A 24,864-nucleotide genomic window follows, 5' to 3' on the forward strand; every position below is an offset into this window, starting at 1 on the left:
GTCGTGCATATGATAATTATCTTTTTAAGAATTTATTTTTATATGGCACAAATATGAAAGAGGAAATTTGAAATCCAAATTGTGATCATATAAAATTAGATTTTGCCCAGAGATATGTCTAATAAATAAATATGAAGTATATTATTAATTGTCTTATATTAGATTTTGATCATATACAAAATAGATTTATTCTATCCTCTAGGTGTTATGCTGTACTGATGCCAACTGATGCCACATCACATAAGTTTTTATTAAGATATTTGATTATTTTGTGTGGGAAATATATTATTAACTGTCTTATTTTTCCGTGGAAAAATCAATCTGAAATGTAGGTGAACAATGTTGGACTTAAATAAATTAAAAAGATGGATGGTCACATGTGAAATTCTATATGAAATGCACAAAAGAATTAATTAAAGGAAAAATTAAAACCAAGAGATGATAATTGCAAGAGGGGAGGATAAATTTATGCCTTTTTAAACGGTTCGGTTTTTCAGCCGGTTTCGATTTTTTTCAAAAAAAGATTAAGCTTTTCGGTTTGCTTTTCGGTTCCGCAAAATCGAGAAAATCGAACTGATCGAAATTATTTAATTAAATACTAAAAATTATATTTTTATAAAATATGGATCGTTTTAATAATTTAATCATATTTTATGAATTATGTATCAAATATTTGAGCCTTTAATATATTTTTTTATATTTAGTAGTAACAAGTTATTTTATTTAATTATCGGAATGACTTCTTTGATATTGAAACAATTTATGTTTTATTGTTGTTGAGTATATATTTTGTGTTGCATTAATCAAGTGATGTCTCATATTAATATTACATCTTAACAAAATTTTAGTATTGATTTTTTATATTTTTTAGTTTTCATTTTAGATTTAAAATCATAATTATTTTAATCTACTGTTATTTTTCTTTGTCTCTCAAACTAATATTTGCATTTGCAAAGAATCAACTCAATTAATTTCTAAAATCATACTTAAACAACCAAAATAACTTGATTCGATTTCAGATCAAATATTTTCAAAATCTAAAACCGAACCGTGGTAGAGCAAAATCGGACCAAACCAACTGATGTGCACATGTAACCATAAGTGGTAACATTTTGGTTTAGTTTAACTTCAAAATATTAAACCTCAATGGAAACATTTTGGTTCAGCAAAAATATTCTAGAATATATTTACCTTCCACGGCGAAAAAACACCGGTAGCGTCTTCGTCACCGATGATAGAAGCGAGTATAATGAAGGCATGACTGTGACGGTGGCTCAATTGTTTGGAGACCGACGAAAGGAAATGTAGAGCTCAAAATCAGTATGCGTAAAACCCATGCATTTATTTAATTTGTTAAATTAATTATTTAAGTTTAAAATGATTTTAGAGATGCATGATTTCTGAAATTTCATTATGATAATTATTTATGTTTATTTGATGCACGTTAAAATGTTCTCTCGAGTTTGTGTTTCAGGCGAATATTCGATGCGTGATCGAGGAAAAGAGACCGGCGACGATTTTTGCGATTTTAAAATGTGATATTTTATTTTAAGTTAGGATTGAGGCATTTTAAATGATTTATGAAATTTTAACATTTTTAAATCCTAATTTAAATATTATGTGATTTTAAGATTTTAAACTTTCAAAGTTTATCAATTGTGAATTTTACTTAATTTCTTTTGAGATTTTGGGTAAAGTTGATATTGGGTTAGTAGTATTAATTAGCAAGTTAATTATTAATTTAAAACCTTAATTCCCATTAACCCATTACCCAATAACACACATGTTGCTCACTCACACAACCCATGTGGTTTACTACACACCACACACACACATTCATGTATTCCCACCCCCTTTCTCACACACTCACTCACGATATAACACACACATTTCATTGTTTTCTCAATGATTTTTTTTAAAGAAAGCTTAGGGTTCTTAAGGTAGTAGCAGCCGCCCCTCCCACTCCAAATTTTCATCAGCAATCCTTCGTTGATTTAGCAGCAAAAATCGTGCCTCAAGTCGCCTGGATCATTTCCCGCACCGTGTCGCTTCGATATTCACCGTATCGTGAGTTTTAAATATCAAAGACATGTATATTCTTTCGTTTTATGCATCGATCTCGTCATAGTAGATATTTTGATGTATGTTATGCGTGAAAGTTTGATTGTTATGAGAAAAGTTTGAGCGATTATGCATTGAATCGATTTCTGAAACATTTGGATATCAAAACATGAGTTTGCTGTCATTTTAAAAACTGCAACTTTTTGGTCGATATTCTGGAAAAACTTTCAACATATATTGAGACCTTCGATTTGACAGTAAATTCGAAATAGTTGGATAAGAAATGAGTGAGTTATGATTGTTTTCGTGGGACTGCTCAAACCGCAACTTTTATGAAAATGTGTTCTTGAAGTTGTATTGTTGCAGGCTTCGTTGAGGATCGACGGGTGTTTGCTGCTGCGTTTAAGCATGTTGAGTATGATGTTGAGATGGTTTTTGGTGTGTCGGTTCACATCGATAGGCACTTGTTCGCATTAGAAGCCGTAGGATGCGTTTTGGTGTCAAATGGTGTGTTCACGGATTGGGTTGCGTTGCTTGTGATGCGTAGTTGTTTTGGGGTATTTGTTTGAATTTGAATAAGTGCCTTAGCATCCTAGGATGGGTCTTGAGGTAGGATTAAGTCACAAATGTAGGGAATTCCGTTTGTTCACGATTCCAGCACCTACACGGACCCGAAGCCGGACCTGTACACGGAGTCCGTGCCATTTTTCCTTCAAAATGCGAATTTCCAGCATGTACCCGGACGCCTACACGGGGTCCGTGTACCCCTTTTTTATAAAAAAAAAATTTTATTTTGAGTATAAAATATAGGATGTGTTTTATGGTTATGAATATAAATATACGATTTATTTTGTGGTTATGAATATAAAACATAGGATTTTGTTTTGGGGTTCAATATCATGGTTTAGTACGATTATTAAACGAGGTCAAGTCTCGAGTGATCTAGAATGTCATAAGCTATTTATTTATTGCGGTGGCGAGCACGAATATCTACGTCTAAGCTATGAAAGATAAGTGTTTGAACTTATGTTAGTATGTGCAGCAGTGGCCCCAAGTGAGATCTAACGAATCCCTCAACGCCAAGTAAGTATGTTCGACGTGCAAAAAGAAAATATTTTTAAGTTTTTGAGGTATGCTAAACGTCTTGTGACCAAATTATGAACGGGTTTGGAAGTCGGTGAACGTGGCCGAGGACCTCTCCACCCCGGTAAAGTATGACCGGGTTTAGATCAGGATTGGAAAATGGTAAAGCATGACTAGGGACCAATCCACCCGTTAAAGCATGAACGGGGATCTCATGTATGTGGTAGTGGACTTTCCCTGCCAGCCCAGTACTGTGGTTTAGTCTGATCAGGCACATTTATGTATGGGTCACTTGCTTTGAAACATATCTCTACGCAAAATGATGTTATGTATGCTCAAGTATGTATGATGCAATCACGTTTAAAAAAAGTTTTATGATGATGGCACGTCTACGTTTATGCTATTACGTTCAAGTTCAAGTATGTTTATGCTATTACGTTCAAGTTTCAAGTATGTACGCTCTATTTTAAAGATGCATGTGGTTTTATTACGTATTACTTGTTATTACCAATTTATACATGTTGAGTCTTTAGACTCACTAGACTTGATCGATGCAGGTGAGGATGACGTTGAGGAGACGAGGGGTGGGGACCAATGAGCCAGCTTGGACTGAGCAGGAGGCTAAACCCGAGGACCGCCCATGTTTTTAAGACATTATGCAATGTTTCAAATATTCTGATCTCATGTTATTGTGTACGATATTTAAATAAATGTTTTTAGAAAATTTTATTTGTGATATTTTCATTGCAAATATTTTAAATGATCAGTTTATTGTTATCGCAATTTGAAGATTTCTATTTAATTAAGAAAATTTTTATTTTTCCGCAAATTTTAAAGTAGTTAAAATTACGGTACGTGACAGGAAACGACAAAATGGAGAGAGTTTTGAGCTACTGAATTGAGCTGTGAAAATATTTCAGATTGTTAAATGATAATTTTTTTTTAAATAAAGAACATGAGTAGGAAGAGAATTTGTTTTACCTTCACCGGAAAAGAATTCCGGCGGCGGACCACTCCCTTCATAGGTGAAACTTGACATAGGTCTTCTCTCCGACTTCAAACTCCAACGGCCTTCTCTTCAAGTCAGCCAGCTCTTTTGTCGGTCCTGAGCCGCTTTGAGTTTTTCCATGATGATAGCTATCTTCTCAATCGTGATATGTACTAGTTCAGGCCCGATCCCCTATTTCGTCCCAATACAAGGGCGATCTACATTTTCTTCCATAGAACGCTTCATAAGGGGCCATCTCTATGCTACTGTGGTAGCTGTTATTGTATGCGAACTCTATTAGAGGTAGATGTTCACTCTAATTTCCTTTGAAAGCTAGAGCACACGCCCTTAACATGTCCTCTGAGGTTTGAATTGTTCTTTCGGTTTGGTCATCTGTTTGCGGGTGATAGGTCGTGCTCGGGTGAATTTGGTTCCCATGGCTTCTTGGAAACTTTTCCAAAATCGAGACCCAAGATACGTTGGACCCTTCATAATTCTGGAAAGAATCGGAACCCTAGCTTATCGGCTAGCCTTGCCGCCTGACATGTCACGAATCCATAACGTCTTTCACGTTTCGCAACTAAGAAGATACATTCCCGACTCGAGTCATATTCTCGAGGTTGCACCACTGCTACTCGACAACAACCTGAATGAAGAATTGAAATATGAAGAAGTCCCTATCCGTATAGTGGGCACCATCCCGTACGTAAAAATACAATGGTCAAACCATACTGAACGGGAATCAACATGGGAGCTAGAAGAGAAGATGCGTACCCTTTATCCCTACCTTTTCAAAGGCCAAGCTAATTCAAGTTTCGAGGACTAAACTTTAAACAATGAGGGAAGGATGTGAAGACCCAAAATTTTACTATACAAAGAGACAAAGTACCAAGTTGGTTTTTGTTTTGCATTGAAGATGAATTATGGCATGGAAGAGAATAAATTACATGCAACCTTTGGCATGGAGGGAGAAGACCTAAAGTCACATTGGTGATTAATGCCATTAACCATGTAACCTTTGGTATGGAGGGAGAATGCCTAAAGTCACATTGGTGATTAATGACATTAACCATGCAACCTTTGGTATGGAGGGGGAAGGCCTAAAGTCACATTGGTGCCTATAAATAGTGACAAAAGAATGAGTGAAATCATACCAAAACAACATCAAAAGTTTTCTCCAAAAGTTGCAATTTTCGAGTACCAAAATTCTGCCAAATTTCAGAAAGTTTTGCTCATTGTTTTACATGTCCAAAAATCCGATCTCCACCGTTCATAATACACCTATACGTGTTTTGAGCAACATATCCAAAATTCAGATCAATTCGACGGTTCAATTAGGCGCAAACATTTTTACAAGGTGAATGATTTTTCAGTGTCAAGCTCCAACTTGTTTATACCAAGATTTTTGGAACAATATTTCAAGTAAGTGGGCTTTTGTTATACTATTACGTACACTTGCATTTCATAAGTGTACTATTTGATATATATGTTGACATACTTGTTCTTCATAAGTGTGTCCACATTTGCACAAAAATAAATTATGTATGTTCTTGAAATTTGATCGGTATGATATATTCGTTTCTATTTGTTATGAAAACCCTTGAACTATTTGTTGTTGATATTAGTTATAATCTTTGAAAGCATATTTGAAATGCACTGTAATGATTCGAATTAGAAATGACAAGAAAATTCTGATATTTGATATGTTTTGTCTAAGGCCCTGATGCGGTGGGTTATAATAACCGTTCTTTTGGCATCGCCCCTTAGAGAAGTAACATATAGGGGACTGATCAGTAAACCATGAAAATGAGATGATTTTCAGTGCTATGTTTGTATCTTGTTCGTATTCGATTTAACATGCTTATGATTGAAATTATGACAATGTATTCGTATAATTATAACATTGATATTTGTTATGCCCGATCGACCCCCATTTACTGAGTATTTCTCAAATACTCACCTCTTACATTCAGACCCCAGATAAGAACGGGGAACAAATCGAAGATAAAGAACAAGAATATTTTTGGAGATGGTGATGAAGCCAATCAATTCAATACAAGTCTTGTTATTCTGTCTTTTAGTTATATTGTGTTTTACGCTTCCGCATTTCGACTAATCGCATTGTAAAGACGATTTTTGATTTATTTAATAGACTGACTTTTGGTTATTTGATGTACTATGTGGCTTGTTGTTATACGATTTTAAATTGATAAACAACGCCGATGACACGTCTCGGTTTCGGGGCGTGACAGCTGCGACGTAGAGGTGACGGTGACGACAACTGCGTTGGTGAAGGCGTGACTGTGACGATGGATCAAATATTTGGGGATCGACGGAAGTCAATTGCAAAATAATGTCTCTTTTGAACTACCGAAATGAACCGTCATAAATTAATTTTGATTTTCAATTTTTAGGTTGCTAACTCTGATTGATTGGGTGAACCACTTAAAAAATAAAATATAATATAATAAGTTTTTTGTGAAATCATATGTGAAACGGGTTAATTTTATTATATTTTCAATCATAAATAATATTTTTTCATAATTCATTCAGATAAATGATCTATTTTATAAAATTGATTATTAAAATTTTAAACCAGTATTTTCATATGGAGAATTTTTATACGAATATATCTAACATAAAAATAAAATGTGAGAAATTGCCATGTAAAATTTTGATAATATCGAATGAATTAATAGTAAATTAGATAACATCACAAAAAATTTTGTGAATAAAATATTGACACGTGTCAAAATCCACATGCGTCGAATATAACTTATTTATTAAATGTTACGTCATAAAAGGAAAATAGAAAAGCTTCGAGAACTCGGAACGGAAAGGGGGCGCGACCGTGATTGACCGTAGTCATCAGAGTCGGCACGGTGTCGGCGCCTTCGATGGAGAGCATGGTGGCTACCAAATCACAGGAAGAGCAGTGGATGGTACAGGATCAAGTTTTTCGGATTTACAATCTCATCTGCAACCTTCCGCCCCACGCTCAATCAGTAAAGTTAGCTCCCTGCTACTCTCTGCGGTCAACTTTAGGGTTTATTTTACATCAACAGCGTAATGATCATGCTTGTTTCTCGAAATTTCGTTACTTTTTAGTTTTCTGATTTTGTTTCTTCGTTTTGACATGTGAAATCAACAGCTTTGAGATTCGACGCGACAATCATGTTGAGTATCTCACCAAAAGCCTCAAACAACTTGGTCCCAATTTTGCAGTTTTGGATGCCAAGTACTCACCCTCTCTCTTTTCCCTCTGAATTCTCAATCTCTCACTCTCGTCTCGTCATGTTATGAGTTGGCGCACCCAGCGGGGTTAGGGGGTGGTAACCCCACGAAAGGAAATCAATTTTGCTACCATAATCTTGCTAAAAATGCTAAATTGGTCTTTTTATTGAGTTTATGGGTCCGCCCCTTTAGTGTTGTGTGTGTGTTTGGCTGAAATGGTATTCCGCTCTCACTTATATACTAAGTTTACTATCAAGAGTGTTGTCAAGCGAGGACCAATTAGTTTAGTTAAAATTACTCCTCGTTTTGACTCTGGATATAGTTGATGGGTAACTTGCTCTTGGGAGCATTTTGATGAATTTAGTTCCCAATCTGAACTGGAGTTTCTGAACCATGTTTCTGTTGCTTATTGCTAGTCGGCCTTGGCTATGCTATTGGATCATTCACTCGATTGCTTTAATGGGCGATGGTGTTGATGACAAACTGGAAAATGATGTTGTTGAATTTCTCAACCGTTGCCAGGTTCTGGTTTTGTTTAGTTCGTCGCTTTTATTTTTATTACATTGACTTTGTTATGATATATGCATGCTGGTTATGATGAGATTTAACCACAGATTTATAATAGTCACTAGCCTATTTCTGCGGCTACCAACTTTTCTTATAATGTGTTTGTTTTGTGATTCTATGCTGAAATAAAAATTTCTCAAGTACAATGTGGAAGAACGAACTTAGTGGAAACTCTATTGAAGGATTCCTGCTGTTGTACAGAAATAGTAAGTGGTCAAGTGTTGATTTTCATCATGAAATGAAGAAGAAAAATGAATGAAAAGTAGCATTGATAGACGACATCCCACTCAAATGAAGCATTTCTTTCTTCCACAGTACATTGAGTTTTTTTTCCTCTGGGTATGTGGCTTGAGTGTCGTATAGAGAAAGCCATCAATGATAAAACAGGATAAAATATCATTTAAATATAGATGATAATATAATAGGGGACATAACACAATGGCGTTGGAGCATCCATATAGCAACCCCATTAAATGGGATAATGATTTCTCCTTGTTGTATGTGTCTAAATGTCGGATTCTGTGTTTTCTCTTTTTCTATCTACTTTCTGATTATGCTTCTTGGATTTCCTGGAAGATGATTTCACTGAATTGCTTTTTTTCCCGTTTCATCTGTTATTAATGACAGGATCTTAACGGTGGATATGGTGGCGGCCCAGGTCAGGTATAATTATTCTTTGAAGCTTCAGATATAATTTTGTGCATCTCATATTCATAGTTTAAATGATATTATGAGATTTACTCTGATTTGACGTTCTTATTTTTTAGAATAATTCGACTACCTTATTTTCCTCTCAATGTCTGTGGAAATAAATTTTTAACTTGCTGCATGCACGAGTGGTTATTTATTGAGAACAATGGTATTTACGAAAGATCCATGCACTTGAAATATGGTTTTTGGGTGTCCTAAACTATCCAAGCAATGCAAGCTGTGAAAATGTTGTGCTTCAAACAAAATTTTGTTCTCTTTTTCTGTGACAAACACAGTTTACTCTATACAATAAACATTAGCCTTTCTGTTATTGTAATTATGGTAACTAACTAAGGCTTATATTTATTTGATATAAACATTTTGCTGTTGAATTGTCTCTTATGTCAGATGCCTCATTTGGCAACAACTTATGCTGCAGTCAATACGCTTATTACTGTGGGTGGTGACATATCTTTGTCATCAATAAATAGGTGATCAATTTTTATTTTGTTGTAAAGTTTATTTTACTTATTTTAATTTGTAATTAATTTTTACCTCAATACGATTTTGTATTTCAGAAAAAATATTTACGAATTTTTTCTGCGAATGAAAGACAAAAGTGGTGGCTTTAGGTATGACACGATATCCATGATGTATCATTTGATAATAGTTTCTTTAATTTGATATCATTTGATAATAGTTTCTTTAATTTGATATCAGAATCTTCAGATCTTGAAAAGTTTTGTACTATAATGTGTGTCTGTGTATTGCTTGGAAATTTCCTTTTTTGTACTTCAGTTTCTCTAGAGTGATTCGTTATCTGTAAGTTTCAGCTCCTTTCTGTTTTAATATCTTCAGGATGCATGATGGTGGAGAAATAGATGTCCGTGCTTGCTACACTGCTATATCTGTAAGTTTGAGAGTTCAACATGGCTGTGGTCAAAGTATTGGGTATCAGTAACCGGGATGCTCAAAATATAGTAAAAGTACATGGTGTGTACTGTAAAAATGAGAATGTCAATAGAAGTCGCATGCTCATGTCTATTAATTTGAATTATATCAATTATAATGCCATTCGGAGAAAGAAGGTTCTTATTAATCACTTCTTTATTTGTGTGGTCAACTTCAATATTTTCTTTCATTTAGGTGGCCAGTGTTCTTAACATTTTGGATGATAGGCTGATTGAAAATGTCGGAGATTACATCTCAAGGTTTCACTTCGACTATTTATTTAACCTTACTATGTACTTATTTCTGAGGCTAAACTTATTGTTAACTCAGTTGTCAGACTTATGAAGGTGGAATTGCTGGTGAACCGGGTTCAGAAGCTCATGGTGGGTGAGTATGACAGCATAATGAACTACTTGATTTTGTCCACTTCCAGCTGATAGAAATGAAATATTTCATTCTTTTATGTTCCTGTTTATCTGATGAATCCAACTTGTTTGGTCTTGTTATTTAAGGTATACTTTCTGTGGTTTAGCTGCAATGGTTCTGATTAATGATGTTCATCGTTTAGACTTGCCTAGTTTAATTGTAAGTACCTTGACTATTTACAAGATGATGATGTCATGTCACTCGGCTTCTTCATCTTCAGCTTAGTTAATACCAATATGATTCCTTCTTCATCGATTTATGTTCCAGAACTGGGTGGTATTCAGGCAAGGGGTGGAATGTGGATTTCAAGGCAGAACAAATAAATTAGTTGACGGATGCTATTCGTTTTGGCAGGTAAACGACAATCCGGAGTTTCCTATATTGAGTCAGCCCACTTTCGAATTTTATCTGTGGTTATTTAGTAATTTGTACCACACATGGTCTGCAACCAGGGAGGAACAGCTGCAATAATTCAGCGTTTACATTTGATCGTTAACAAACAGCTGGGCTTACCTTATGCCTTCAAACATGGCAGCAGTGCAGAGACTGGCAAATGTTCTACAGATTCCGATTTTGCTGACAGGGATCAAGTTTCTGAAGGGGCTTCCTCCCCTGTAAATGATGTTTGCAGGCTTGAGCAAGAAGGTATGCAGAACCTTGCGGAGTGCAGACTATATTTTGTATGTGTATGTTTTCTTGTTTGTTGGGTTTTATCTCAGTAATTGTTTCATTTGTTACGCTTTTTATTCCCTTAGGTGCAGGAATATCTAATGCTTCTCATCCAATGGAGTTGAATAAGAATGGCGATAATTTTATCCGAGGACATATATGCATGAGACCTCTTTTCAACAGCATGGCGTTGCAGCAGTATATTCTTCTCTGCTCCCAGGTATTTTTCAATCATGTTTGCATGCAGAAGTTGCTTGATATGACACTACTGCTCACAATATCAGCTGGATAAACTGATAATTGTAATAAATTAAACCCCCTGAATTCTATCCCGGTGAATGATCAAATGCTTGAATATAGACCATAAAAGCCAAAAAAAATGCTAATGCTACAAGTGTAGTACACATTGTTGATCTGATCGAGCATTCAAAATCTAATTGTCACCATAAATATCACGACTGTCAGAAGAGAGAGAATGTCATTACTTTTGTTGATACATGTAATGGAAATCTTTGGTTTGTGCGAAATTTGCAGTTATGATCATGCAGAAATATTTTTCTCCTTGTTGTCATTCTCTATTTTCAGTGTCATTACCATTGTGATATGGTACCGTTAAAAATTCAAATTTCATTCATCCATGTTATTTTACTAATCACTCCCCGTGACCCATTACGCCGCCCTGATGAAATCTTGGGTCTCCCCTGGGGACACCATACCCTATTTGTTATGAGCTGTGATATCTGATACGATGAGGTCAATGCAGGAGGAGGCGGGTTTCAGAGACAAACCGGGGAAACATAGAGATCATTATCATACATGCTATGTTCTAAGCGGATTATCCATCTGCCATTATATTGGAATACAAAATGCCGACTCTCCACCTCTTCCAAGGGATATTTTGGGACCTTATTCCAATCTAGTGGAACCTGTTCACCCTCTGTATAACATAGTGCTAGATAAATACTATGAAGCACACGAGTTCTTTGTGAGATCACAAATATAAGGATTTTGGTTTATCATCCGCTGCTTTCTTCAGTTCTGTTCAGTATTTGATTGACATGGTAGTCGATAAAAATGTATCAGTGAGTGCAACAGTTCGAAGTGGAGAGCCGTCCCAGATATTAAACATAAATGAGGCGTAGTTCTCATTTAGTCTTTTTGTTTTGAATTGGATTTTTGACGAATTTTATTAAGATAACATATGCCATCAGCTTATCCAACCCTGCAAAGTGTGCATGAACTTTGACAAACGAATAATATATTTCAACATAATCCTCCATGTGTTTTTGTGCAGCACTCTTCTTTGTAAAATGTAAGCTTCTCTCGATCCCGTTAACTTCCGATCCCAATTGATTAAACTACTAAATGTGCCTGCCAAGTGGTTTCTAAAAATAAAAATTTTCAAACCATTAATAGATTAGCTTCAGATTGATATACATCGTTCTCAAGTGTGACCTCCAAAAGTTGTCATCCCGCCAACATCCAAAAGAGTTATCATACACAAGATTAAACTTCACTGTTTAACTAACAATGAGTCTCTATATCTTGATTTATCCTTTACACTACCCATCTTTCCTGAGTGTTGGATTGACAAATCCCCGGGCGATTCATTCCCGGACCCTCCCATTCCACTCCTTTGAATTCTGTCATGGATCATAGGATTAAACTCAACCTGTAAAGTTCTGTACAATATATATGGTAACAGAGTAGAGACAACGACAAGAAGGGTTGCCAGCCAGTAGAATGGACTAGGGGCACAGGCTTCAACGAGAACTCGGAATGCAGTTGTAGATACTACAGGAGAAAGCGAACCATATATGACTAAAAAAATGTACCAAAAGGCAATGCTGCCCCAGATGAAGAAGTGTTGAATCCATGTAAAGTAGTTGATAGATAGGGCCATTTGACAGTTCACCGTCCAAACCACACATGTATACATAAGAACACCGAGAACTTCAAAATCAACAACGCTGCCATCTCTACGAAAGGCTTGATGTAGGATAGAGTTAGTTGTGAAGAAGAAGATAATCATGGAACTAATGATACCATTTAGCATCCAACCAAGTATGCGCGGCCAACTGAAGAGAATATCATGAACTCCCTCTTCGTATAATTGAGGATGCTGTCAAACATAGGAATGGGTATGTATTGTTATCTTAATCTTGGCCATGGGGAAAAGATATTTTTTTAGCGTTTAATTTAGCTTGTTTACCTTCAGACACAGTCGTGCGGAAACATCCTGGTCAAAAACACCAAGAGCAATCACAGGGAGTGAAGTGAAGAAAACGTTGTAGAATGACATGTACCAATCATTATAGGCAGGTTGGCCGGAGAAGGAAGCCCGAGCCTCAAACCAGAATAGGGTGAACCCAAAGGCAATGTTCTTGTAAAAGAAGTAGCATATCTGTGTTTACCGCGGCAAGAGGAGAATTACAAAAGTCGTCAGTGAAAACAATTACTGATAATGTTTCTTGTCCTGTTTTCACTGGTAATGTTTCTTGTCCCACAGAATCGCAGGCATATTTTATTTATGGTGGGTTATGCTTGTGATATTAGGACGAGTATACAAGAAATAAACACCCCTAAATTTCACGAGTCCTCAATTCTAAGATCCACAGACATGACTAAAATCATGACGAGTAAATAAACAAGAAAATTGGTGTACCATCATAGATATTCGTCTGTAGCACCAGTGGCCATGAACCAACAACAGGCGTTCCAAGAAACAGAACTGCGCTACCGTAAAATCACTCGACATTGCAGCCTAAATTACAAATTTATATAAACATCAGACGAGTTTTTCCTTGCTTGTTTTATGGAAAAGTATATTTTCCTTACGTGAATACAATGCTAAAAATTGTTCTTCCAATCAGAGATTAAAAAAGTGATGAGAAAGTAAAGTAGACCAGGAGACAGAAAGTTTGTTTTCAACTTTAGTCCTAAAAAAGTTAACTTAGTTCAGCACATTCAATTCTACTTCTACCAAGCGAACATGCACATGTTACTTAATCCCTAACTTGAAACAAGAGGTAGGTCTAAACAATAAAAAATTATACAAGTTGATATTACACATTAACGCCATAAATGAAAGGGAACCAGACACGTCAATATTTAAATGCATATTCAGTATTATTTTTAACTGGTAAAACCTGCATGTATTGAACAGACAAAACACTACATTAATTAGACAAAAACTTAAACAGAATAGCATTTGATTGACTAGGACTACCAAATGGCAATGTTGACAATAAAAATAGATGCAGATATTACCTGCATTCCTTCAACGCCGCTGATGCCAACCCCAATATCAGCTTCTTGAAGCATGCCTACATCATTTGCCCCATCACCAATTGCTAGTGTTGTTTTACCTGTACCCTTTTTAACCAACCTTGTAACCTGAATATCTTCAAACAGTAGTGTTACTTTAATTTGCTGCAACCAGATCTACTATATTGAATGATATAAAAGGAAAAAACATTAAAATAATTACAAATTAGTAGAAGAAAGATACATACAAGGGCTTTCTGTTTAGGTGTGGAGCGACAGCATATAACAGATGCACAATGAACCGCTAGATCCAAAAATGCCCCCTCCAGATTCGAGCTGAGAGCAAAAGATAATGACTTTCCATCAATTATCAGACCAAAGGTAGTCGAACTGCCTCCCGAACATAGCTGAGATTTTCCTTTCCTAATTTGCTCTGTAATGCTTTCACTCGAAGCCTAAGATAACCAGATCCATTAAAAGATGTAATATTAAAAAACTGACAGCGTGGAGTAAAAAAAAAACAACCACTACCTTCGTAGCTTCATTCTCGTCCCCTTGTTTTTCTAGATCACTAATTTCTGGGGAGTCTAAAGTGATCACAATCTGCTTCATGTCCTCTCTCAGCAAGCCACAAGCATATCTACAGGAAGGTAGTAATAGGGTGATCACACAATGCCCAATTATCATAGATGAAGCAGTGAGAAAGGAGAAACCAAACGATTCAAGTAATTGAGGTGGTGACTGACCCAATATTTATTGCTGTCTCCATCTTATCTCCTGTTATGACCCAAATCTTGATTCCTGCATTTGCAAGTTTCTCGATGCATTGTGGAACCTACATTGCATAGAAGAATAAGATCATTCATTAACAGGATTAATGAATTTTTATATCCCGGAAAATATAAGAGCCTCCACTTAATGCTAAATGAATTTCAACGCAAACCATGAAATTTACTTCACAATTTTTATTTTTATTTTTATTTTTTTTTAAAAAAAAGTATCCCATTTGATACTGACCCCATTTTGTAGCTTGTCCTCGACTGCAGTAGCTCCAAGGAGAATTAAGTCTCTTTCAATCTTATCAGTGGCTGCATCCACCAATGCACCTCTATCAGCATTTACAGATGCCTTGGCATCCAGAAACTCTTCTTCCCATGACCTAAACTCATCTTCACTAAGTTCACGGTATGCAACGACCAGAGTTCGTAAACCTGCTTCAGCATATCTTTTGATATGTTCCCTTGTCTTAGCTTCAAAATCTTTTGCTTTTCTAGAGAGCCGTTCAAACATTGCACTGCATCAAAAATACCAGCGTAAATGCAAATACATAAAGACTGTCGGTCCCGAATTCTAAACAAGACATGTTCGAAAGCATTGCTCTTAGAAGAGAAACCTGTCTGCACCCTTGGAGAGGAGCAGTAACTGATTTTCAGCATTCTTAACGATCACAGACATCCTTTTTCTGGCACTACTGAACTCTAAGACGTGAAGAAGCTCATAGGACCTGGAAGTAACAGATAAATGCAACTAAATTCGTGAAAAATGAAACAAGGAGGCATGTTCAAACAAATTGATAAACAAATATAGTCAGAAAAGATGATATATATCTCTGTGTGTGTGTGTGTGCGTGTGCGTGTGTGTGTGTGCACGCTCTACCATTCCTGAATAAATTATATGTTGATCTTATCTTCAATTTCTAGGCTCAAGACCACATTGAAAAAAAAATGAAGAAAATCTAAGTTTCTTCCCCAATTCTGAATCCCGGAAGAGACAAAATTAAGTAATTTGGCCAGAAGATGATTGAGCCAGTTTCCATGAGCAATTGCCATACAAAAAAGGGCAGGCCCTCATTTATCTTGACGGTCTGTAACACATGGTTAACGCTTCAGTTTCATGATTAATTTTGATTTTTATGGCTCAAGGCCACGTAAGTTGTAGACACAAATCCCAGGACACTAGGGACCCGCCGTACAGGGACGTCACAAATTAAAAAAAAAAGTTGAATTTTCATGTATGATATAACTCTAGTATCTCCCCACTAATTGCGAGTCTTAGACCCCTATGACAGAATAAGTAATTTAGCCAGAATATGATAGAGCTAATTTCCACAAGCAATTTCCCTACAAAAACAGTAGTCAGCAGGTTCCTCGTTCATCTTGATGGTTTGAATGTAAAAGTAGTTACTATCTTCATAATGACGCAAGAACTCTATGACTCGACGGCCACGGGTCTAATAAAGACGCACCTGTCAGTTTTTCTGCCTTTTCCATAATCTAGTTCATGCAAAGAGATACTAGATTGGGTTCTTTCGAAGAACTCAAAGCCAAGCTCTCTAGCAGCAATAACAAAGGCAGCTTCATCTGGCGACTCAGCTTCGTAATCAATTTCACCAGTTTCTTGATTCACCTCGGGAATGGCTGTATGGCAGAGTGCTAGCACTCTAAAGAACTTTTGTATCACATCTGCATGAGGCTCATTAACCCATCCACCATTCATAATGCGGTCATCTTTGAAATTGAAACCTTTTATTGATTTTCCCAAATCTGTGACGTCATCAGTAGACATTTGTATATTGGAGGAAGAATTTGTGATGTTATGCTTTGCATCAACTTTTCTCTTCGCTAGGGCTCTTTCTACCTCTGTCACACCGAGGCCATATGCTGTGCCAGCTATTGAGCATTTAACAAAATCCATTGAGTTGCACGTCAAAGTACCCGTTTTATCAGAAAGGATAGTATCTACTTGTCCAAGTTCCTCATTCAAATTAGAAGTCCTTGCGTGCGCTAGGTTGTCGGTTTCCTCATAATACATATCTTGATCCTGATTTATAAATATGCCCTGTAGAACTTTTACCATCTCAATAGATACATACAGGGATATTGGTATCAGATATCCATACAACATAAGCCCAGTCAAGAAATGAAAAAAAGCAGCCAGTGCCGCTCGTTTCGGATCATAAAACACGGTGGTATGTTCTGGTTGGAGATACCATCTCTGCACTTTTCCATCATGAATGTCATTCTTGGTTGTGATTCCAAAAAAGAAAGATCCCATAAAAGATACTGAAACCAATAGACTAAAAAGGATGTACACTATCTTATCCATTTTTCTCTCAATCTTACTCCTCTTAGAAGGAGGATCTATAGCATTCTGCATGACTTTAGTGTCATGACCAGTAAACACAACCGCACCGTACACGTACTCAGTATTTCGAAGTTTAGAATCTCGCACAAGAATCTGTTGCAGAGAAAGGGGATGCTGCAGACCATCGTACCACATGGTTCCGATGAATGAATAAAGATCCTCGTTTGGGTCCTCACACTTAATAATTGCCTTGAATTTTTTATAGTAGTCATCATCACGCAAGGAGGATGTAACATCAAGAGCATGCTTCACCTTGAGATTAGTCTCTCCATCTAAATTTGTTGTCTCAACATAACAAATCCCGTCCTCATAGCTTGATGAAATAAGAAGCAGATCTGCAGGGAAATATTCATCCTTGTACACCTTTACAAGATTGCCAACTCGTAAATTCTTCCATCTGGTATCTTGAAAAGTATTGCTTCTATCATAAACTTTGACCTTGCGGTTATTGGCCTCTATATCCTAAAAAAATTATTCGCACTTACATAAATTGAAAATATAAGGAGGGTGGGGAATGAAGCAGCAACCAGTACATCAAAATCTCTAATAAAACGAAATTGAGCCACAGAATTTTCATCATAAATCATCCACCAACAAAGGATTTTTTTAATGTCCAAACCTATAAAAGTGTGATAATGGGCACATGATGATCAAACGGTTTGGGAATCTTAACTTCATCAGTCACAGAAGCATTAGTTTACTGTGACATACAGAATATGAATTCTGATGAGCTGAAATGCATGGTTAAGAAGCTGCAATCCCGTGCATATAACTTACTCAATCAAACCTTGTCATCTTAACAGTTTTTTAGTTCAATGAACGCAGCTGATTTTCTATAAAAAGTAATGTCGATTAGGTTAAAATAATGTAACAATTTTTTTAAGAGGAAATTATGGCCAGTAGACCTACGGTGTGTTTTGTTTTTAAAAATAGCTCTCCCCCTGTGATAGGACCTTTTAAAAAATGCCCCTTTTTTTATTTTTCAAATTGTTTGATATAAAGGCTGCTTCAGCATAAAAGAAATGCATACGAATATATTAACATTTTGAAAACTGTACAACCGGAAAGGTGCATCAACATCAGTATCACAACTTTATTACAGATATTGAAATATAACAAATTTATTCAAGAGGAAGAAGCCTAGACAGATACCACCATGGGTAGATGTTAAGACCAATAATGGAAAAGAAATCAATTCGAGGATGCACAAAATGTATTTCACAACCCCGTTACAAATCAAAAGTTAAAAACCATGAATCGTACAAGGTTCTCTTTATTATCTTTAAATATGTTGTTGCTAAGGAGTCACTTCTTGTAGGCTTCATGTGAAACCGACATATCTCCATTTACCAATAACAGTGTAATAGACACCTACAGAGGGCATTAATCCAAGTATCCAATTTCTCAGGACACATTCCTTGATCTTGTCTCGACTAGATTTCAGATGCTTCTAGTGGTATATGATTCATGCATTCCCATAAATATATACTAAGAAACCTTAACATAATCACACATGAAAAGATAGATATTTAAGAAAGCACGCATGTGAAAAATCAAAAACCAAAACCTTCAACGTCCTCAGAACATAAAAAAAGAATTAAAATGTATACCTGTTTCATACGCCTCCAATCTTCCAAGGCTTCTTTCGCCATTGTCACTCCAATTACCACGACCAAAGGTGCAAGAATACTTGTAGCACTGTAAGGTGCTAACGGACTAAAAGATACACAAGCTACAGCAAGAAAATATATATTTGCAACCCTCCTGAACTGCTCAAACAATGACTTGGGAAAAAAATTAAAGGCGGTGTACTTTGTCGTAGAAACATAATTACTCCTGTACCTAAGCTGGAGCTGCTCTGGATTATCAGGATCATTACAATACACAACCCTGGAATAACCCTTTCCCCCAATTTGACTATGCTCGTCTCTAAACTTAGATTTGAGACATGAAAATGAGTAAAGCCTGCTAAAACGAATCCCTTTTCCACTACCACCAGCCATTTTCCTTAAGTCACGCATATTTCATTTCCACCACCAAATCCTCAAAAACCCGAAACAAAAAAATCACTTCGTATCAATACAACAACAAGAAATGCCACAAAACTGCTAAGAAACCCACATTAACTACAGTAACAGCCAATCAGCAACTGCTCCATTGCCGATGCATGGCATATTCTAAGCATTCTGCCACTACCAAAAAGGGAAAAAAAATCCCATTACAGTCGGAGCTCTGGGAGAGAGATGAAGACAAACAAACAACAAATAAATGCGAACAAAGCTGAGCTGCGTAGAAAACCCACAGAACCCTATAACACAAGTTTTCTCCCACCAAATACTTTACTCTTTAAGCAAGCTCCAGATATCTCTTGCTTCCGCCATTGGATCACGAACATATGCTACGAAATTCGCAAATAGATTCCGCGTAAACGAGAAAGAAACATCAATCCAATTGTGTGAAAACCCAAGTAGAACTTAGAAGCATAGCTAGCATCTACTTGAGGCACAGGTTAGTTCAGCTACTTTTCAAGTGCACAGACAGAAGCAATGGTAAGAGTAGATTCGTAGTTGGTTTAATTAATTAATCATACAAATCCACCTGCAAACTTCTAGTCTCCTCCTATGGGAATACAATTTTTCTTATTTTATTTTAATAAAAAAAATAGTTGTTTATATTTTATTACAAGTGTGGTGAAAAAGTAAAAATTTACGGTAAAAATTAAAAATCTCAAACCCTCAAAATTATCACACTACACACTTTATAATATTTTTCTCTCAACTCAATTGTGATTTTCTTCACGAATGAGAGATCTATTTATAGAAAAATTTCACAAATAATCCAAAAATAAATTACATCATTACCTTCATCATCACACACAAATCTCAATATTCAACACCTAATTTTACCTAATTTTCAACATTCAAATATTCAAGACACACATTTTAAATATTATTTTTCAACTCTCCCCTTTGTGATGATGATCATAATGATTGTCTTCATTACGTGTTTTTATACTGTCTCGTTAAAAACCTTACTAGGAAAAACCCATTAGGATAAAAACCATAGTAAGGGAAAAAGAGTGAAGTCACGTAAACTCCCCCTCATGTTGACACGAACAATTCTTCACAGATTTCGTAGATTGCGCATCCTAATATTATATATATGCTTTCTGAATATTGTCATAGGAAGTGCCTTTGTGAAGAGATCTGGTGAGTTTTCACTTGATTGAATGTGACGAACATCAATACATTTATTCTTCCCAAGCTCCTTGGTGAATGCGAAGAACTTAGGAGGAATATGTTTAGTTCTGTCACTTTTTATGTATCCTTCTTTCATTTGAGCAACACATGCAGCATTATCTTCATATAGTATCACAGGCTTCTCGTCGAATGATAATCCGCATGAGATTTGTATATGTTGGGTCATTGATTTTAACCACACACATTCACGGCTTGCTTCATGTAGTGCAGTAATCTCGACATGATTTGATGAAGTTGTTACGAGCGTTTGTTTCTGTGAACGCCAAGAAATTGCATTGCCTCCACGAGTAAATACAAATACAGTTTGGGAACGTGCCTTGTGTGGATCAGATAAGTATCCAGCATCAGTATAACCAATTATACTTGGATTAGCATCTTTTGAATACAAAAGTCCCAAGTCTGTCGTTCTTCGTAGATAACGGATTATATGTTTAATTCCGTTCCACTGTCTCTTTGTTGGATATGAGCTAAATCTTGCCAATAAATCTACGGCAAAAGATATATCAAGCCTTGTACAATTTGTAAGATACATAAGGGCACCGATAGCACCTAAATATGGTACTTCTGGACCAAGAATATCTTCATCATCTTCACATGGACGGAATGGATCTTTTTCTATGTTTAATGATCTAACAACCATTGAAGTACTTAAAGGATTTGATTTATCCATATTAAAACGTTTAAGGATCTTTTCTGTGTAATTTTTCTGGTGAACAAATATTCCACATTCTTTTTGTTCAATTCGTAAACCCAGACAATACTTGGTTTTTCCAAGATCCTTCATTTCAAATTCTTCCTTCAAGTATGACACAACTTCATGAATTTCCTTATTCGTTCCAATGCTGTTTAAATCATCAACATATACAGCAATAATTCCGCATCCGGATGTCATTTTCTTAATGAAAACACAAGGGCATATTGAATTATTTACATATCCCTTTTTCATCAAATGATCACTTAGCCGATTATACCACATTCGACCAGATTGCTTTAAACCATATAATGATCTTTGTAATTTCACAGAATAACATTCTCTGGGTTTTGAACTTTGTGCTTCAGGCATCTTAAATCCTTCAGGGATTTTCATATATATATATATATATATTACTATCAAGTGATCCATATAAGTAAGCTGTAACAGCATCCATAAGACGCATTTCTAAATTTTCAAATACTGCCAAGCTAATCAAATACCGAAACGTAATTGCATCCATCACCGGAGAATACGTTTCTTCATAATCAATTCCAGGCCTTTGAGAAAAACCTTTGCAACAAGTCGAGCTTTATATCTTACTATTTCATTTTTGTCATTTCGCTTTCGAATAAAACCTCATTTGTATCCAACAGGTTTTACACCTTCAGGTGTAAGGACTATAGGTCCAAAAACATTACGTTTATTTAGCGAATCCAATTCAACCTGGATGGCATCTTTCCATTTTATCCAATCCTGCCGATTTTTACATTCACCAAAAGATTTTGGTTCATGATCTTCATTATCATTTATGATGTCAATTGCTACATTATAAGAAAATATATCATCAATTTCTTCTATATCTTTTCGGTTCCATATTTTTCAGTATTAATATAATTAATAGAGATTTCATGATTCTCGTCAGTTTGTGGTTCTGACAGAACATTTTCATCATCACGTGTTTCTTCAGGAACAACACTCTCTCTTTTGTGATCATCATGTGTTTCTTCAGGAACAACATTCTCTATTTTGTGATCATTGTGTTTCTCTATGAATTTTCTTTTTCGAGGATTTTTATCCTTGGAACCGACTGGCCTTCCACGCTTCAGACGTTTTACGACATCATGACTTTGTTCAATTTGTTTCTTTGGAATTTCAATTCGAGCAGGAGCATTTACAGCATGTATATATGATTTAGTTACCCCTTTTGTATCTGTAAATGCATCTGGTATTTGATTTGCTATTCTTTGCAAGTGCACAATTTGCTGTACATCTTTTTCACATTGTTGTGTTCTTGGATCTAGATGTAACAATGATGATACATACCATGTATTTATTTTTCAGTATGTTTCTTGTCTCCCCCTAACATTGGAAAGATTTCCTCATTAAAATGACAATCAGCAAAACGTGTTGCGAACACGTCGCCTGTCTGAGGTTCAAGATATCGAATGATTGATGCACTATCATAACCGATATAAATACCAATCTTTCTTTCAGGTCCCATTTTCTTTCGTTGAGGTGGTGCAATAGGTACATACACCATACATCCAAAAATTCTCAGATGAGAAATGTCTGGTTCTTTACCAAATGTAAGCTGCAATGTGGAGTATTTATGATATGCACTTGGTTTGATGCGAATTAATGCAGCGGCATGTAAAATTGCATGTCCCCATATAGAAACATGGAGTTTTGTTTTCATAATCATTGGTCTAGCAATCATTTGCAGACGTTTAATCAATTATTCAGCCAATACATTCTGTGTATGTACATGAGCAACATGATGCTCAACAATGATTCCCATAGACATACAATAATCATTGAAAGTCTGGGAAGTAAATTCACCAGCATTATCAAGTCTAATTTTCTTGATTGTATAATCGGGAAATTGATTCCTCAATTTTATTATTTGAGCAAGTAATCTTGCAAATGCAACATTTCGCGTTGACAATAAACATACATGTGACCATCTGCCGGAGGCATCAATCAATACCATAAAGTATCTGAATGTTCCACATGGTGGATGGATTGGTCCACAAATATCACCCTGAATACGTTCAAGAAACATTGATGATTCAGTTTGTATTTTGGCTTGTGATGGTCTTATAATAAGTTTTCCAAGAGAACATGCTTTACATTGAAACTTATTATTCTGAAAGATCTTCTGGTCTTTCAACGGATGACCATGTGTATTTTCTATAATTCTTCGCATCATTGTTGAACCAGGATGTCCTAATCGATCATGCCAATTGGTTAATATTGAAGAATTATCAACTACCATGTTTGATTCAATGAGACGTATATGTGTATAATGCAATCCAGTAGGGAGCATTGGTAGTTTTTCAATCACATATTTCTTTCCTGATTTATATGTGGTAAGACACATATATTTCTCATTCCCTTCATTCATTGTTTGAGTATCATACCCATGGGAATACATATCATTAAAACTCAACAAATTTCTTTTCGATTGTGGTGAATATAAAGCATCATTGATCAAAAATTTTATACCATTAGGTAACAAAAATTGTGCTTTACCACCTCCTTTAATCAAGTCTACAGGACCTATTATTGTATTCACCGTTGTTTTTGTTGGTTTTAGTTCCAAGAAATATCTTTTATCTCGTAGGATAGTGTGCGTTGTACCACTATCGGGTATGCAAACTTCAGCTTTGCTCATAGCATTTTCCATATTTGAACTTCAAAAAATATGCAATGAAAAAAAATTAATGACAATACATATGTAAATATAACACATATCATAATTGTACAATAAAACATTATCATGAAAAATAAATTATTGTACATTTATATTCTACCACTCTCTTGTTCGTTTTCAGAAAAATCATTGAGAAAATCTGCAGCATCAATATTGTTCATTTCTATCCCACCAACATATTGATCATTTTCAGAGAAAACATTCATAAAATCAGCAGCATCAAAATGAGTTGAATCACTCAAACGGTCACTTTGCTCAGTGAAGTTGGTCTCTTTTTCTTTCTCTTTTATCGATTCTTTATAGAGCTTGCAAAGGTACTCAGGGGCTCGACAAATACGAGACCAATGTCCTAGAGTGCCGCATTTGAAACAAGAACTGTCAAATCGTTGCGAGTGATTTTCATTAACACTCATGTTCTCATGATGCCTTTTCTGTGGTTGGTTCGTGACGCCCTTTTGAGATGAGTTATAAAAATAACTATCTCTGTTGTTTTCAAAACCACGACCTCGACCTCGACCAAAACCTTGTCTTTGAATTTGATTTTGGTTTCCAGGTTTAAATTCACTTTTAGTTACAACATTTACTTCTGGAAATGCTGATGATCCAGTGGGTTGGGACTGATGATTTCTCATTAGTAGCTCGTTGTTTTTTTCCGCCACAAGAAGACAGGCGATGAGCTCAGAATATCTCGCAAATCCACGCACTCTATATTGTTGCTGTAAAGTTATATTTGATGCGTGAAACGTGGAAAATGTTTTTTCAAGCATTTCCGATTCTGTGACCTCATGTCCACAAAATTTTAACTGCGAGATTATTCGATACATAGCTGAATTGTAATCACTGACTTTCTTAAAATCTTGGAATCTTAACATATTCCATTCATCACGGGCGGTCGGAAGTATAACTTCCCTTATATGTTCAAATCTTTCTTTCAATTCTTTCCACAGAGCCATGAGATCTTTTTCGATGAGATATTCACATTTTAAACCTTCATCGAGATGTCGACGCAAAAATATTATAGCTTTTGCTTTTTCTTGTGATGAAGATATACCATTTTCTTTAATGGTCTCGCTTAGACCCAATGACTCAAGATGCATTTCTACATCGAGAGTCCATG

At 35.8% G+C, this 24,864-nt stretch overlaps 2 protein-coding genes across 3 annotated transcripts; one reads left to right on the forward strand and one right to left on the reverse strand.

Annotated features, from left to right (window-relative positions):
* Window positions 1-6,926: 6,926 nt before the first annotated feature.
* Window positions 6,927-11,833, forward strand: LOC140986123 (protein farnesyltransferase subunit beta). Of its 2 annotated transcripts, none has more exons than XM_073454137.1 (14): window positions 6,927-7,142; window positions 7,284-7,370; window positions 7,783-7,888; window positions 8,561-8,596; window positions 9,032-9,114; window positions 9,202-9,255; window positions 9,482-9,533; window positions 9,770-9,834; window positions 9,905-9,961; window positions 10,087-10,159; window positions 10,268-10,354; window positions 10,453-10,645; window positions 10,762-10,889; window positions 11,433-11,833. In XM_073454137.1, the coding sequence occupies exons 1-14, from the start codon at window positions 7,030-7,032 to the stop codon at window positions 11,670-11,672; spliced, it is 1,374 nt and encodes a 457-aa protein (XP_073310238.1). In that variant the 5' UTR covers window positions 6,927-7,029; the 3' UTR covers window positions 11,673-11,833. The 2 variants fall into 2 exon arrangements, with proteins under 2 accessions (XP_073310238.1, XP_073310236.1); XM_073454135.1 differs by having other exon boundaries at window positions 6,928-7,142; window positions 10,756-10,889.
* Window positions 11,834-12,105: 272 nt separating this feature from the next.
* LOC140986122 (probable phospholipid-transporting ATPase 8) lies at window positions 12,106-19,689 on the reverse strand. Its single transcript, XM_073454134.1, has 11 exons — window positions 18,691-19,689; window positions 16,182-17,542; window positions 15,330-15,440; window positions 14,954-15,230; window positions 14,683-14,771; window positions 14,468-14,576; window positions 14,185-14,391; window positions 13,940-14,065; window positions 13,335-13,433; window positions 12,882-13,073; window positions 12,106-12,791 (listed from the first exon to the last, which is right to left on the reverse strand). Exons 1-11 carry the CDS (start codon window positions 19,099-19,101, stop codon window positions 12,183-12,185), a joined length of 3,591 nt encoding a protein of 1,196 aa, XP_073310235.1. The 5' UTR covers window positions 19,102-19,689; the 3' UTR covers window positions 12,106-12,182.
* Window positions 19,690-24,864: the final 5,175 nt, after the last annotated feature.

Source organism: Primulina huaijiensis, chromosome 10 (assembly GCF_012295235.1).
Source record: "Primulina huaijiensis isolate GDHJ02 chromosome 10, ASM1229523v2, whole genome shotgun sequence".
NCBI classification, from domain to species: domain Eukaryota; kingdom Viridiplantae; phylum Streptophyta; class Magnoliopsida; order Lamiales; family Gesneriaceae; genus Primulina; species Primulina huaijiensis.

Coding starts and splice junctions, on each gene's coding strand:
- LOC140986123 (XM_073454135.1), top strand. CDS start 7,030: ATGGAGAGCATGGTGGCTACCAAATCACAGGAAGAGCAGTGGATGGTA. Junction 7,143..7,283: donor CCCCACGCTCAATCAGTAAA/GTTAGCTCCCTG, acceptor TGAAATCAACAG/CTTTGAGATTCGACGCGACA. Junction 9,256..9,481: donor GACAAAAGTGGTGGCTTTAG/GTATGACACGAT, acceptor TAATATCTTCAG/GATGCATGATGGTGGAGAAA.
- LOC140986122 (XM_073454134.1), bottom strand. CDS start 19,101: ATGCGTGACTTAAGGAAAATGGCTGGTGGTAGTGGAAAAGGGATTCGT. Junction 15,231..15,329: donor CTCTCCAAGGGTGCAGACAG/GTTTCTCTTCTA, acceptor TTTTTGATGCAG/TGCAATGTTTGAACGGCTCT. Junction 14,772..14,953: donor AGGACAAGCTACAAAATGGG/GTCAGTATCAAA, acceptor TATGCAATGTAG/GTTCCACAATGCATCGAGAA.